The sequence below is a fragment of the Neovison vison genome, chromosome 5 (genome assembly GCF_020171115.1).
Source record: "Neovison vison isolate M4711 chromosome 5, ASM_NN_V1, whole genome shotgun sequence".
In the NCBI taxonomy this organism is placed as follows: Eukaryota; Metazoa; Chordata; class Mammalia; order Carnivora; family Mustelidae; genus Neogale; species Neogale vison.
The window spans coordinates 32,742,614-32,757,736 of NC_058095.1; the positions used below are offsets into that span (position 1 = coordinate 32,742,614).

General features: G+C 57.0%; 1 protein-coding gene across 1 annotated transcript in view; it reads left to right on the forward strand.

The window, feature by feature from the left end:
* The first annotated feature begins 441 nt into the window (after positions 1-441).
* Positions 442-15,123, forward strand: part of TMEM132E (transmembrane protein 132E) — a 53,025-nt gene continuing 38,343 nt past the window's right edge. Inside the window, exons 1-2 of the mRNA XM_044250243.1 lie at positions 442-763; positions 950-1,081. Of these exons, the coding sequence (XP_044106178.1) occupies positions 442-763; positions 950-1,081 (454 nt within the window). The remainder of the gene's footprint in view (positions 764-949; positions 1,082-15,123) is intronic.

Genomic DNA, 15,123 nt, shown 5'->3' on the forward strand with positions numbered 1-15,123 from the left:
ACTACCGACACCGAAGAAACTGGGGCTTGCGCCGGAAATCTACACCCTCGGGCGAGTTCAGATTGGAGCTGGGCCTCGGGACTGGGGGATCCAGCACTTGGCTCTAGGCAGTCTCCGAGACGCCGGTGGCCACTGGGCTCCGGGACCGCACGTGCGGCTCCCCCCTCGCCGCACAGATCCTGCAGGGGGCACCAGCCCGGGGAGGTGGAGGCTCCTCCCGCCCGGAGCTGCGCCCCTACCAGCTCCGAGGGTGTAGCCGGCGGCGCCTGGGACGCCCCCTCCCCTCAAAGTGTCCCCGAATTGCACTCCCTGGTCCCCAGAGCTACAGCAGAGACATTCGGACGCCACGGCCACCCTGAGTTGGATGTGACCGAACCCAGCCTGGGGCCAAGTCATCGACGACTATTGCCCCTTCGGCCCCTTCCCTCTCCCGCTTCGGCCATGGCCCCAAGGATGTCGGGCCGCGGCGGCGCCGCCCTGCTCTGCCTCTCGGCGCTGCTCGCCCATGGTAAGTGTCGCGGCGCGGACTCGGAAGTGGAGATGCGGCGGGCGCCTCTGGAGGGGGCACAGGGGAGACTAGAGAAAGGCGAGCCCCCACCCCGGACTCGCAGCCGCTGCTCCCAGCCTGGCATCTCGGGCTGCAGCTCGAGTTACCTCCAGCTCCCCCAGCCCTTTGGCGGGAGCGGAGGCTACGAGCCCCGCCCTGGGGACCGAGCCCGGCCCCGGAAAAGGGCGGGGGGGGGGACACTCCAGTGCTTTGCAGGTTAGGAAGAAGGGTCCAAACCCAAGAGTCTGGGGGTGTGTCCGCCCACGGAAATCTGCGGGGATCCAAGGGATCCGCTAGATCGCGTCCGGGCCGCCCCTCCTTGCACTCCCACCCCCGCAGCCGGCGGGGCTGGGGGCCGTTTGGGTCCGCGGGGATCTTGTCTTCTCCGCGCCTGGTGCGCAGGCTGGTACGGGGCCGCGCCGCCCGTCGCCTCGCTTCCTGCGGCGGTCCTCGGGAAGGGAAGTGGACTGACAGGGGCCCGGGGAGCCGCGGCGGCTCGCCGCTCGCCGCTCGCCGCTCGCCGCCCGCCGTCCTGTGAGCTGCATCTAAATGGCCGGCTTAGCTGAGCCCGGAGGGCGGGGGTCTGGGCCACGGGCGCAGGCCGGGGCGGCGGGCGGCGGGCAGCGCGCGGAGGGAGCAGGCTCCGCGCTCTCGCGTTCTGCAATCTGTTGCGTCTGCTCCCTGGGCTCGCCCCGGGCTCCGCGGGAAAGGGGGTGGGAGAGGGAGGGCCCGGGGTTGGCGCGCTCTGGCAGTGGGACAGCAGGAATACGGGTAGGGGACAGAGGGTCTCTGAACAGCCCCCCATAGTGGGAACTCCGATCCGACGGGAGGAGGCTGCAGCGGGCCTTCTGCAAGCTGGAGGCGCTCCAGGAGGCGAGGGTGCTGACCGATTGGGGAGGGCGAGAGCTGGGGCGGAGGAGGAGAATGGAGAAGAGAGGCCCTCTGCCCCCTCCCAACCTGAAGCCGGCAGACCTGGGACACATTTCCCTAACGGGCGTCGGCAAAGGAAGCTTTGTTAACCGCGTGTTGAGTGGTGAGCCTGGACAGGCTGGAGAGGGACTTAGATGGAGAGAGCAGTGGGCTCTGCGCATTGATGGAGGACCCTGGATAGGTCGCGCTCAGCTTTTGCCCACATCTGCCCAGTCCTGAGGAGCCTGCCCAAGCTCTAAGCTCCCCTTGCACAGGCCCACAGCCTCTAACCAACTGCCCCTCAACCTGACCAAGGCGCTTTCTCAAGGTGGAAGAATAAAGAAAGGAATCGGCTCCCAGAATCTAAGGTCCTGGGGCTAGGAGGGGGTGGGGAACAGGCTGACCTCCCTCTAGGGTGGATTGGTTCTTCCGGCTGGGGGTGACCCTAGAATGGGAGCGGATTTGAGTTCAGTTCACCAGACCCAGCCAAGCTCAGTTCTTTATCAGAAGAATGGGCAGGGCAGCAGGAGCGGGTGGGAGCAGGGCGAATGCAGCTGGGAACCAGAAATCTCGGCTCCCTGTGCAAGACTTAGGGCGGGGAGGAGGTGGGGTTGTGGGCTCCGCACTTCTGCGCCCTGGAGCTGCAGGGGCTACGCCTGGGACCGGGCCCTGGTCAGCAGGGTGTCTGGGTGCCTAGCTGGAGGAAACTGAGCTCCTGCGTGGGGCTAGGCGTGGTTCTGCCCCCCTCTGAGTCGTGTGCCTTGTTGCCCACTTTCTGTTCTAAACCCCAGCCATGGCCCCACTTGGGGGCAGCTCAGGGGCTCCTATTAGGTTCCCACTGCCCAGCTTCCCAACCCGTCAAGCCTGGCATTAAAGATCCTTTCTCTTCCCTCCTGTGCCAGAATCCTGCCTGCTTCCTAAGATCCAGCCCCGTAGGGCCTGGCTGTCCTTGCGCTTGCTTCTCTGGAGTGTTAGCAGTCTGCTTCATTTTCTCCTTAGATGTCTGTGTCTTCCCTGTGCCGGGTTAGTCCCGGAGTGGTGGAGGCAGACCCGTGGGCTTATTCTCCACTGTCCCTCCATGCAAACAGCTCTTAGCACGGTGCTGGTACTCACAAGACCCAGGGCTGGTCCGGCTCCCCTTCCGAGCTCCTTCCCTAAGTCCCCATCCCATGCCTCAATCTCCCCTTCCTCAAGGAATGGTACCAGCAGATGCTCAAAGCTTAGGGGATCCCCCCCCCAGAGATGGATAAGGCCAGAATCACAGAAGTTCTTCCCCTCACCCCCCAATAAAACCTATATTCCCTGGACCTTCCACCTTCAAGGCTGCCTGACAGCCACCCACCCAAACCATTCCTCTGTCAAGAAAAGGATTTTGTTACACTTCAAGCTAGCTTTTGGTTGGGATCTCTGGGCTCTTCAAAGAAGCTGGGGTTGAGGAGGGAGGAGTTGTAGGGTTTGGTTCTCCAGCAAGCTGCTGAGCCCACAGGCTTCTGACCACACAGCCAGACTGAGCCAAATAGCCTGGGTTGCTCTCTGATCGACTCTGGTGCCATCGGGCAGGGTGACCTTGGGCAGTCTCCCTCATGTCCCCCAACTTCCACAAGCCGTGTGGCCCCCCTCCGTCCCCTTTCTCACTTTCTGCTGGGACTACTGGGCAGGTACCATATGTGAACAGAGCCCTGCTACCTTTTGGGGCCCAGTTCAGCCTGTGGGGTGGGAGTCCAGACTCCCCTCTCGGTCTCCAGGCTTCTGCCAGAGAACATCTGAAAAGGCCACTTTCCTGCATCTGGTCTTTGGGAAGGCTTTCTGCTCCATTTTTAGTGTGAATGGGAGTGTAGGGGGGCAGGGTGCTGGTGAAGTCTGTGGTGGAGCCGGTAATGTCAGCCTCCTACTCGGTAACCTTCACTGGCTCTCTGCTGCCTGTAGAATCAAGGATCCATCTTTGGCCTAGAGAATCAAAGGCCCTATACAATCATATCTCGACCTGCCCTCAGGGGCGGGCACTGCCTGCCCGGCATCATCCATGCATCTTAGGAGGTATCCCTCTCCTCACCTTCCTGCTTCTCTGCTTTTGCACACAGCAACCCCACCCGCACCCCAGAATACCAGCCTCCAGTTCTTACCCAGCCATCAAAACCCAATTCCAACCTCATTCCCCCCAGGGAGTCTGACTCTCTTCCCCCTTGGCTTCCCACCAGTGGCCCCCGCCCTGTAACAGAAGCAAGTGCTCTTTGTGCCTCCTTCCCAGCACTCCCCCCCCTCCAGGGCCACAGTGTGTGCACACACGCGCGTGCAGGGTGTGCGTGGGGATATTCATGTGTGCACCCCCCTGGTGTCCACATCCTTGCATTGAGAGCAGGTGCCATGCATTCTTTATTCTTGCCCCATTCTGCAGTCTGTGACACATGGTAGGCGCTCCGAAGAAATGAATGGCGGTGGGACGACAGCTTCGTATGGAAGGAAGGGGGGCCTTCCTGTGGCAATTGAAAAGGGAGTTCTGGGACATGGGGCAGAAGTTGGGACAGGGAGGAGCTAGGGAGAGACACTGGGAAAGAGCAAAGGAATGGGGCAGAGCCATGCCACACCCTCTTGTGGGAAACATACAGGAAACGCACATCTGGAGTGACATGAGTAACATCGCTCCCCAGACGAATGTAGGGTCCCACGGCATTCTGACTACATGACCTCAGATGGATGTGTCCTTACAGGCAACCTGGCAATCTCGAGTTTCCCTGGTGGCTTGGGTCCATGCTCTCCCCACCCCACTGATGACCCAAACTCTGGGATCCTTTTGAGAGGCAGAAGGGACCACAGCAGTACAGGGTCAACACTGTCCCTTGGGACGTCCCCTCACTGCTGGGAGTGAGGAGAAACGCCCCCCCTACCCCCCGCCCCTGCAAGCACACACACCCATCTTCTCGCTGGCCACATGGAGTCCTACACCACAACACAGCCCGGTTACATTTAAGACCAGTAGGTGGGGATGTGTTATAAACTTGGTGGCAGAAGCTTTATTAGATCCTGAGGATAACTCAGTGCTTGGCTATACGGGGTAAGGCCACATTAGAACATGAGTGGAGGACGTGGCCATCTCCTAGACCCTTGCTGGGGGGCCAGTCTAGAATTGATGGCCCCCAGACCTGAGATGGGCAGTGAGTGCCCATGAGGCTGCAGAAATACAGAAGCTTAGAGGCACCAACTCCCACCACCAGGGTCCACCTGCCCACCTGGGGCAGGGACTTTGGGGGCTTACGTGGTGGGGGTAGTGGAAGGCCTGGCTTTGCTGCCCTGCATATGGTGATGTTCATCCACAATCGGAAGCTGAAAGATGCACACAGAGCCCCACCTCAACCTTCATGCAGATGAGGGTGTGGGCGCTGGGAGAGGGGAGGGGACTGGCAAGGTCACCCTGCCAGTGTGTTCTGGAATCAGAACCAGCACCAGAGCCCAGGGGTTTCCTGGATTGGTAGTCGTCTCCAGGCCACTCCGCAGACACCCCTGCCACCTCTGCTATCCCATCTCCTGAGGGCTTTGTGCAAAGATGCACTTCCGGCCTCAGGCCAGCTTCAAGTCCCAACCAGTCAGGGTAGGCAACCACCAGGGGTGGTAATAGGCCTTGGTGAGCACTACAGGGGAGAGGGTGGGGCTCCGGCCTTGGTCTTCAGCTCTCTTTCATGAGCTCAAAGTCCAGTGGAGGAGACCAGAAAAAAGCCCCGTTTCTGAAATTTGAGGCAGTTTGAAATTGGAGTCCCTAGGAGACAGAAGACAGGGGCTCAAGTCCTAACCTTGTCATCCACTTGCTGTGCAACTACGTAAAGCCATCTTCCTCTCTGAGTTCTTTCCTCCTCTGCCAAGGAGGAGACGGTGCCCAGCATGCCCCCTTTCACATCTCTTGTGATGGTCGAGCCGGCTGTTCCGTCCCTTACGTGTCTCTACCCGACGCGGGGCCCCCTCCGCGGATGCCCACAGCAGACGCTAACAAGGGAATCCGTTTCTTTCTCCCCATTCCCTCCCCAGGGTCCTCCTTACTTCTTCCTTGCCAGCACTTAGCACAGAATTTTAATAAGAGATTAATGAGCCAGTTGTGGGGCATTGTGTGTTTTTTTTTTTAAGATGAATTTCTTTTTCTAGATCCCTTTTCTGTCTTTTGACATGAAACGTGGGCCCCTGACCATCAATTCGGCCAGCTCTCCCGTACTCCAGCTGTCCCCAAGGATGGGGCAGTGTGTCAGGGAGCGCCAGCATGGGGCTAGCTACCACACTGGTCTCTGGGAGACAAACGGCCAGCCCTGGGGAGGGAGGCACCGGGCGGGGGAGGCCAGCACAGTAACAGACAGGGGACAAGCTGCTCTGAGGACACAGGCGGAGAGGCCAGAAGTCATGTTCTCCTTTCTTCGGTCATGTCTGCCCCTTTCAGCCCCACCTCTCCTGGTCCCCCATGCCCACATGTCCACCCCCATGGGCTGGATGGAGTGGGAGACAGACGTGCCTGCCTGGTACTCAGGGCTTGGGGCGGGAAGGAGTGAATGCGAGAACAAGGAACTCAGGGCAGAAAAAGGTTAAAAAAAAAAAAAAAGTAATTGAAGAAAATCACTTTTTGCCTAAATTATCTAGAGGATTACCTGCTTTTGGCAAGTTCTGCTTTTTATCAGCCCTTGAATCCCTCCTACATTCTCCTCCCACGTTCTTGCCCACACCTTTTTGGCCGGAGAGGATGGACAACGGGTTGCTGTCTTCTCTTGAGGGACTCCTCCTGTTCTGTCCACACTGGACCGGACGCAGGAAGCAGGATGTGGACTTGCTGGTGGATTCTACAGCTTGCGTCCGTGTCCTAGGCCCATACCTCGGGGCCCGCAGAACCCGGAGACCGGTGTGCCCAGGCTTACCTGGATAAGCGGGATGACAGTCACGAGAGTCGAGGCTTCCGGAGGCATCTCCACCCAAGAATCCAGGTCTGAACTGCGTCAGACCTCACACGGCAGGCCCCTGGCCGCCAGGGCCCCCGGAACCCTGAAGCCCTGCGCTGGGGCACAATCCCAGAGGGGGCCAGCCCTCACACCTAATGAGCCACAGCCACACTGAGTGCCAACCTCCCTGTTTTTCTGAGGGAGAAACAGAGAGAAGGGAGAATGGTTTCTGCCCCCCAGGAGTGCCCAGTATGACAAGGGGGACACAGTTTCATACCAGAGAGGCCCCAGTCTGATGGGAGAGGCACAGCCCCAGCCCTCAGAGGTGGCCTCTGTCCCCTTGCATGGTGACAGTCTGACAGTGAGAGACGAGAGGGCCCCCTCTGCCCAGAAGCATAGGGCCCCACCTTGCAGGCCTCGTCCTCCACTCCCCACCATCCCCGGGGCTGTTGGAGAGCATGGCGCTGGGCCAGGAGTGAGTATATTTTTGGTGGCTTGGTACAGATGATACAGCAGACCTGTCATGGCAGAGCAGTGTCACTGGGAGCTTGCGGCACAGGCACACACTCCCGTGCACACCCACACACTCATGGGCACAGCCGGACACACTTGAAAGCTTGAACGGCTCCTTGGAGTTCAGATCCACCTTTTCTCTGGATCTCCACAGCAGATCCCCATTTTACAGAGAGCAAAACCGAGGCTCCACGGAGTCCTCGCCACACCAACTCTTGAAGTCACATTTTCGGACCCTGACCACGGAAGTCTTGCCATTTACCTCCCCGTCTCACACGTACAGAGGATAAGCAGACACGGACAGACAGACACGTGGACCCATACACCCGAGTGAGTCCCTCCTCCTCTCGAGCCTCTCTCTCCCTTGCTCTCTAGGCTTCTTTCAGTCCCTTGAATGAATGGTGCCCCTCTGTGCATGGTGTGGCCTCTCACCAGAACACTGTCCCTTACCTATCTCCTAGTCAGCCTTCAGGTCTGAATGTAACCACACCTCCTCTTGGAAGCCCACCCTGATTCTCAGGTGGGCAAAGACCCACTACCTTCTGCAAATCATTGCCGATTTGCCCTATGTGCAATTGCGTTGCGTGACCTCCCTGCGGGCCACTAGCCTGAGTGGACCTGGACGGTGTGTGGCCTCCTCCCTGCTGCTGTACTCCCAGGGTCTACTGGGACATCCAGAGTAAAATAGACATCCAGTGATTTGTCAGATGGGTCAATGAGTGTACCCTTGTGCACATACTTGCACACGGAGACACCTTCCCTGTCACTCCGTGAGTATTCAGTTGGTGGTTACTGTGGACCAGGCACTGTTCCAGGCACTTCCCGTCTTCAGGGAATATAGCACATTCTCTGCATTCAGGAGCCTGTATTCTGGTGGCAGACATGGCGGAAGGCAGACAGCAAGTAATACATACATTCAGTAGGTGGATTATGTGTTAGAAGGCAAAGGAGGCTAAGGAAAATATAAACGGTAGGGTAAGGGACATTGGGAACGCCTGTGTGTTGGGAGGGGGTGTGCAGTACAGAATGAATGCTCTCACCTGATAAGTGTTATTAAGCACACTCACAGGGGTGGGGAGCACACCAAGTATACAAATATTGCCAATGGCAGCCTAGGGCAGGAGTGGGCTTGACCATTCTGACACAGCGAGGACTGCCTGAGGGAAGGAGGCTGGAGGAACTGGACCCCGTGAGAAGAGGAGGGTTGGGGAAAATGGGTGGGGGAGAGGGAGGCTCTTGTAAGAACATTGCCTTGTAGGCTCAGTGAAAGGGGGAGCCATAGCAGGGCTTAGAGCAGGGGTGACCTGAGCTGACCCACTGTTGCAAGCTTGCAGAGCTTCAGAAACTGCAGGGTCAGGGACCGCTCGCTCCCCACCCCCCAACCCAGGGCCACAGGAGGGGGCCTCTGTCTGCTCCCTTTAGCCCACTGACCCTCACTGTCCTGGCTGTGGCCTCCTTTCCCAATGCCCATGGCCCATGGGCATAAGGCCCTTTCCCAATGCCCAATGCCCATGGGCATAAGGCCCATGGCCACCCCATGGTATGGGAAAGGAGCGGGACACACCGGGGCCCAGCTGCAGCAGAGACCACCCAAGGAGAGGCCAAGTTGATGTCCAGCCCCGCCCGGCCAGTCATGTGGCTGTCCAGGCCTTTTCCAATGGGCGTGGACCGCTTGTCTATAAAACAGGGCTGCAGCCCTGGGTGCTTCCTCGGCCTCTTCTTGCCCAACCACCCCCCCCATCGCCTCCATGGTGGGAGCCAGACACCAGTGTCTTCTTCTCAGCTGGGGGATTTGGGATGCTAAGCTAGCTTTGGCTTATTTCACAGATTCTGATTTTTTTCTTTTAACTAATTATCTCCTTTTGCAAAAAAAATTCTCTTCAGGAGCAAGGGGGGTTATAGGTGCTTGTTTGGACAGCGATCTTACACCACTGATTTGGGAAGGATGACAGCCAGGATGTGTGCAGGGAAAGCAAAACCCCATTTCCCTGGATCCCTGAGTGCCCTGCAGTGATTCCAGATTACCTGTTGCTTTGACCTCTGCCTGTCCCTGTTTTATGTCTGCAAGTGCTCGGTCAGGGGCCCCCTCCCTCCACCACAAGCCCCCTGTGCACTGCAGTGCAGCCCACACCTCTTAGGCAGGGAGGTGACCTGAGCCAGGGTGGCGGGGAGGGGGAGGTGTGTGGAACCACACCCTCGCCAGCCCTGTCCTCTGGGGAGAGCGAGATGGTATGGGGCCTTTGTCCAATGGGAAGGAACTCTTGGATTGAAAATAGGAAAAAATTACCATTTTCTCAGCTGCCAACACAGCAGAGAAATGATCTCAATTTTCTGTGGCTGTTCTCGGCAGGAGAAAAACGGCCAGCCGCCTGCCCCATGCATGAGAGGTCTGAAACGCAGGAGAGGGGAGGCTGGAGCTGGCGGAGGTGACGAGGTGAGCAGTGGGGGCACTGGCATCATGCAGGAGACTAGCCTCCCCACTTGGGCCCTGCAGCCCTCCTCCAGCCCAGCCCCCACTGACCACAGGCCTATGTCAGGGCACCTATGGAATTACCTGATTACCTCACTTCTGTTAACTGAGCACCTGCTATGCACCACCCGCTATGCTGGGCACCAGGAATCTTTCCCATGGATCCAGGAGTAGACTTTGTTCTGTTTTTGTTTTAGTCCTGATGTTCATAGCTCTCCTCCTCTACCCTTACTCGTCCCTGCTCTGGACTCTATAACCACCTTGTCTGGCTTTGCCCCTTCCTGTGTGACTCTGTGCCTTGGTTTACTCATCTGCAAAGGATTATGAAAGTACCCAACTTCCAGAGTTGTAATCATAATTACATAAACGAGTCCGTGTTTCATGTCAGATACTGAGAATAGTGCCTGGCACATACTAAGTGCCCCAGAATGATGGCTGTCAATGCCACTGTTATTAATATTCCTAGTATATGCCAGGCACTGCGTTAAATGTAAAAATGAAGAAAATATGGTGCCTGTCCCTGGAGGGGCTTTTAAGGGGGCGCCCCAGGCAGATGAGCTGTGTCTGCACAGACTGTGCTACAAGGCGGTCATAGGTGCATCAGGAGGGATGAAGAGGGTCATGGAGGGAGAAATCTCATAACTATTCAAGAAATCAGGGCAGGCTTCACGGAGGAGGTACCACTTCAGGAGGCCTTAACAAGGTTTGAGTTCTGCCCCGAAAACTAATCAGTCAACATCTACTATGTGTCTGTTACCCTGAGGAGGACAGAATTGCAGGACAAAAATGGCTCTTGGCCTACAAATTCAGTCCAGCGAGGGAGAGCCAAGGCTGCCTGGGAAGGAGTAGCAAGACAGGGGCTAAATGCAGGGTATATGGTTGGTAATTCTTTACCTGGATGCTCTTTTGAGACCCCTCATAACTTTGATCCAATGTCCATGGAGCACTGGGGAGCTACTGAGTGTTCTGAAGTGAGGGAGTGATGTGATCAAAGCAGGGTTCTCTGCAATGACTCGGTTGGGGGCAATTTACAGATTGGAGCAATGCTGAAGGACACTGTCGAGTGAGGACACTGGGGATGGGAAGTAACCACTAGCCATCATAAGACCACCACCGTATGGCAAAGAGTCTACCCTTAGAACCAGAGAGACAAAGCTAAGGGCTGGCTCTGCCACTTGCCCGTGACCTGACTTCTTTCTACTCCTTGGTTGCCGCCTCTGTTGAGATCTGACAGCAGATGTGAGGTCCAAAGCCTGGAGCCTAAACCTCAGTGTTTGGAGCTACCTTGATTGTCCTGACAGCTAAGACCCAGGGAGCCAAAAGGACTCGCCTAAGACCCACAGCCATTTCTGACCTCCTGGGGGTCCAGGAGTGTCAGGAGTCCTGGGGAACTTGGCCTAGTAGGAGAAGTGAGAGAGACAAGATCTCCCTCAGTATTTTCAACAAACACCCAGCCTCCCTCCTCATTCCCCAGCCCAACTGGCAGACAGAGGCCAAGGGGTCAGATCCCAGGGGTCACTGCCAGCCCTTGGACTCCGGGAAAACCTCAGAAGAAACCACATCAGCTCAGAGACCAGTGGTAGGTTTTTAAGGTCACGCAAATGTAGGTTGGACTCTCAGCCCTGCGGCAGTACAGCTGGGTGACCCAGAAGCTTTTGCTGGCCTATCTCCCTGAGCCTCAGCTTCTCCATCTGCAGAATGGGCGTAATACTATCACTTCTCCGGGGTGGGGCTACTCCAAGGGTTCAAGCATGGAAGTGCCCAGAACAAAAGCTGTGGGCCTGCCGGAGACCTCAGTAAATGTGGTAGGCTTGGTTTGTGTCCTTCCTTTCTTGCCTGAAGCCAGGTCTCGCTGCTGGGAAGCACAGGTTAAGACGGTGCCAAAGGCTTCCCGGAGCTCAGCTTCCCAGTGGTTGGGTTGTTTTGTTTTGTTTTGTTTTGTTTTGTTCTGGGTCTTATTTTTCTTACCCTTGATGCCTCCTAGCAACATGCTGCCTGTTTTAAACACAGCAGTGGCCAGCAGCCAGCCCCTCGCCTTCCCTCCCTCATTTCTCTTCGTGTCCTTAACCAGGAAAGCAGCCACAGACCTTGGGGGGGCCCCATTCCCACCCCGGGGCACAGGAAGCATTCCTGGGTCCCGCAGCTGACCCCCCTGCAGTGCCTGGGTCGCACTGGCTTGTGACTGCATACGTAACTTGCATGGTAGTTCTGAGCCGTGGCCAAAAATCAGGTCTCGGGTTATAAATGCGGAGCCCGGGGCGTTCCTAAAATACTTACTCTGATGCATCCTGCTGCCCAAAGCATGTGCAGACTCTTGTCCCAGAGCTGCCTTGTCTCCCTCTTGGGTCTCACGATTCTTCTGCAGACTGGAGGGAAAAAACCAAACCCACCCTGTAGGGGAGTTGAGAGCAGGGTCCCTGAGCTCCTTCATCCTGCCGGCAGAGTCGGGATTTGGTACAGGTCACTGTGACTGTTTCTTCTTCATCATGAGCCCCTAGCGGTCACCTCCAATGACCCAAACCACCCACGGGGCCCCTGTCTCCCCAGCCTCGTGCCGTGTCCCTCCTCTGCCTCTGGGCTCTTTCCGCCAGCCACCTGCCTCGGACAGAGCCTTCCTCCCGCTGGAATTCAATGCCCAGGTCGCTGAAACCAGGGCTTCTGTACTGGATCAGGGCTGCCCCATGGAAATAGATCCCCAAGACACCTGTGTAAGTTACATTTTCCTAGTTCTCACATGAGAAGAAGTAGAAAGAAACAGGTGAAATTGATTTTAATGTATTTTAACCAATATATACAAAAGGTTATGATTCCAATATATTCCAAAATATATTTAACCAATGTATACAAAAGGTTATCATTCCATTTAATCAGCATAAAAATTAGTAAAGAGCTATTTTACGTTGTTTCTTTTGACTTCTGTATTAAATCTTCGAAATCTCTTATGGTTGACTCCTGTAGGAACACATGGCAATCCCAGCACGCCCCATTTCGGTTGCTTGGTAGTGGAGTGGAGAGTGAGTGTGTGTGGCTGGCGTCCTGGACAGGCCGGGGCTAGGTGCTCCCCAAGGACGCTACCAAATTCTCCCCTGAGAGCTTCCTTTGGGGGCCTTGGGGCTGGTGGGCTGGGCCACTGGCCTTTCAAATGCAGTCCTAGGAGATTCCCTGCCCACTAGGAGCCCACCCAGCTCCTCCCCAGCCCTGGCTACAGTGTCCCATCCATGCAGGGGCTCCCAGTTGCCTCCCAGGAGCCATTTTCCCTCCTGCTTTGTCCTGAAATCATATAAACCATGTGTCAGATCAAGTCACTCTCCTGCTCAGAGCCCTCCACCTCCCTGAGAGGGAAAGCCAGAGTCCTTACGGTGGGTGACAAGCCTGGCGTGATCTGTCCCTTTTCCTGGCCATATCTTCTTTCTCAGCGGCTCGCCCCACCCCCAACCCTGTCCTCCACTGTCCTCACCAAGCCTCAGCGACTCAACCCTTGCTGCCCCTCACCTGGCCTCTTCCCCCCAATACGTGTGACTCAATGCCCCCATCATTTGAGGCCTCCGCTCAAATGCATGTCCCAGAGTGGCCCTCCCTGGCCGTCCCCTAGCCACACTAGCCCTGCCCACACCTCACTCTGCCCCCCATTGTCTCTCTTCACCTGACATGATGTGTAGTTATGTGTCTGCTGGATCAGGGACCGGCACCCTCCTTGGGATGGGAGCTCCTGAAAGCTGGGTGCCGGCTGTCCTGTTCACTGCTATACTCATTCCCAGCACCTGGATCAGTGCCTGGCACACGGGAGATGCTCGGTACCTATGTGTGGAATGAAAGAAAAGGTTGCGACTTTCCCTCCTCTCACCTTTCTCCCCAGGTTGCAGCTGGGATGAGAGATCTGGGAGTTAAATGGATGACATAGACCAAAGAGCAATTTCTCCCTCCCTCCCACGTTCCCTTCCTTCCTGTCCTTCCTTCCTCCCTCCTTCCCTCTCTCCCTTCCTTCCTTCCTGTCCTTCCTTTCTGTTCTTCTTTCCTTCCTGTCCTGCCTTCCTTCCCACACTCATCTGCCGTATCCTAACTTTGTGGTCTCGGGAAAATTACATCACTGTTCTGTGGCTCAGTTTCCACATCCATAGAATGGGAGACCAAGAGTACCCATCTCATAGGGTTGCGGCAATGAATACATTAATGCACGTAATCCACTTGGAGCAGCACCCGGCTGGTAGTTAAGTGCTCAGGAAACGGTAACGATACTTGTGTTCAGCCCATGGTTTGTATACCTGCTCGGCACCCAGCTCTGTGACCAGCAGTGGTCATGCAGCAGTGACGACACAGTCACTGGCAGATGTGGGACAAGGATGCAGACACTTTCTGTGCAACAGAACCCGAGCCAAGGTAGCCAAGTGCAGGAGAGCGGGGTGGCAGAAGGACCTCCCCTGGACTCTGGGGGGCAGCGGCGGCGGCAGCAGCGGCGTCCTGCCATTTTGCCACAATCACTGCCCAAATTTCCGTGACCTGGTGCGTTGAGCCCCTGGAGCAACAGGGGTGTCCATTCCATCCTGAGCCGCGCCCACCTGGCTCCTGCCGAGTGCTGGACAGAGCCCAAGGGAGTGCCGAGGGAACCTCCTTGCCATCAGCACCTACATCTGAGATCACGGGGGTTCTGTGAGCTGGTGCACGTGATGGCCCCAGCTCTGTCCGGGTGCCGGGTAGACAAGAGGTGCCAGTTATATTATCACCCTCACTCCTGAAGTACCAGCAGGCGGCAGAGTCTCCACGAATGGCGTCCTACCTGCTGCGGGCTCTCCGTCCGTGCCTGCAGAGCACACTGAAAGCCGGGCCCTCTGAAACACCATCTGCATCCTGGCACACGGGGGCCATTCAGTGCAGTGAGAGCCTTAACTTCAGAGCGCCTCGGGTCAGGGGAGCTAGATGGGAGTGTCAGGCCCCCCTCTCATCCTTGAACCATCCCTGTTTGGAGAGAGAGCAACATCGAGGGTCCAGAAAGGGACAGATCACACAGCGATCGGGCACGGCAAAGCCACGCCTAAGACCCGGGTTCCTGATGCCCAGCCCAGTGGGCTTGTCCTTGTGTCTTCAAAGGTCTGGCATGAGGGTATTGGAAGTAGGGTCCCCCCGCCACGTCCGGCTTCCCCAGCAACTGTATCTGGGGGATCTGTCTGTCTCAGCAGGCACGGTGTTTACTGGAGTAACCAGATTCCGTCTCCAATAATCACATCACAAACAGCATGAAATGGGAAGTGTGGGGAAGGCTTTGCTACATGTGCGACCCGTTTCCTTATTTTCCCTCCAAACGCCAACTCCCCCCACCCCCCACCGCTGCCACATCACACGCCCACAAGTGGACGCCCACACACGTGACCTGCACTCCCCAGGTATCCCAGTTTGGGCCTCTGGTCCCAGCCCAGCGTAGGTCACTTAGGTCCCTGTTCAGCCCTCGAAGAGCAATTTTTCCTGTCGGGACCGGGGTGGGGGTGGGGGGGACAGGAGGAGGGGCTATTCGTCACCCCTGATGGTCACCACCGTTCCCCACCAAGACCAAGGAATGTGGTGCCCCGGACAGTTCCAAAACGGCTAGCACACTCTCTATCACCTTATCCCAGGTAAGCCCAGCCTATGAAATGGGCCATCCTGATCCCCATTATACGGATGAGGTGGGGATCAGAGAGGAGAAATGACCGGCCCAGGTCACAGATGGGGAAGTCTGCCTCTTCCTCTGGACACTACCTTCCATTCCCCATGGGCCCTATCTCCTGAGTCTGTGGCTCCAGGTC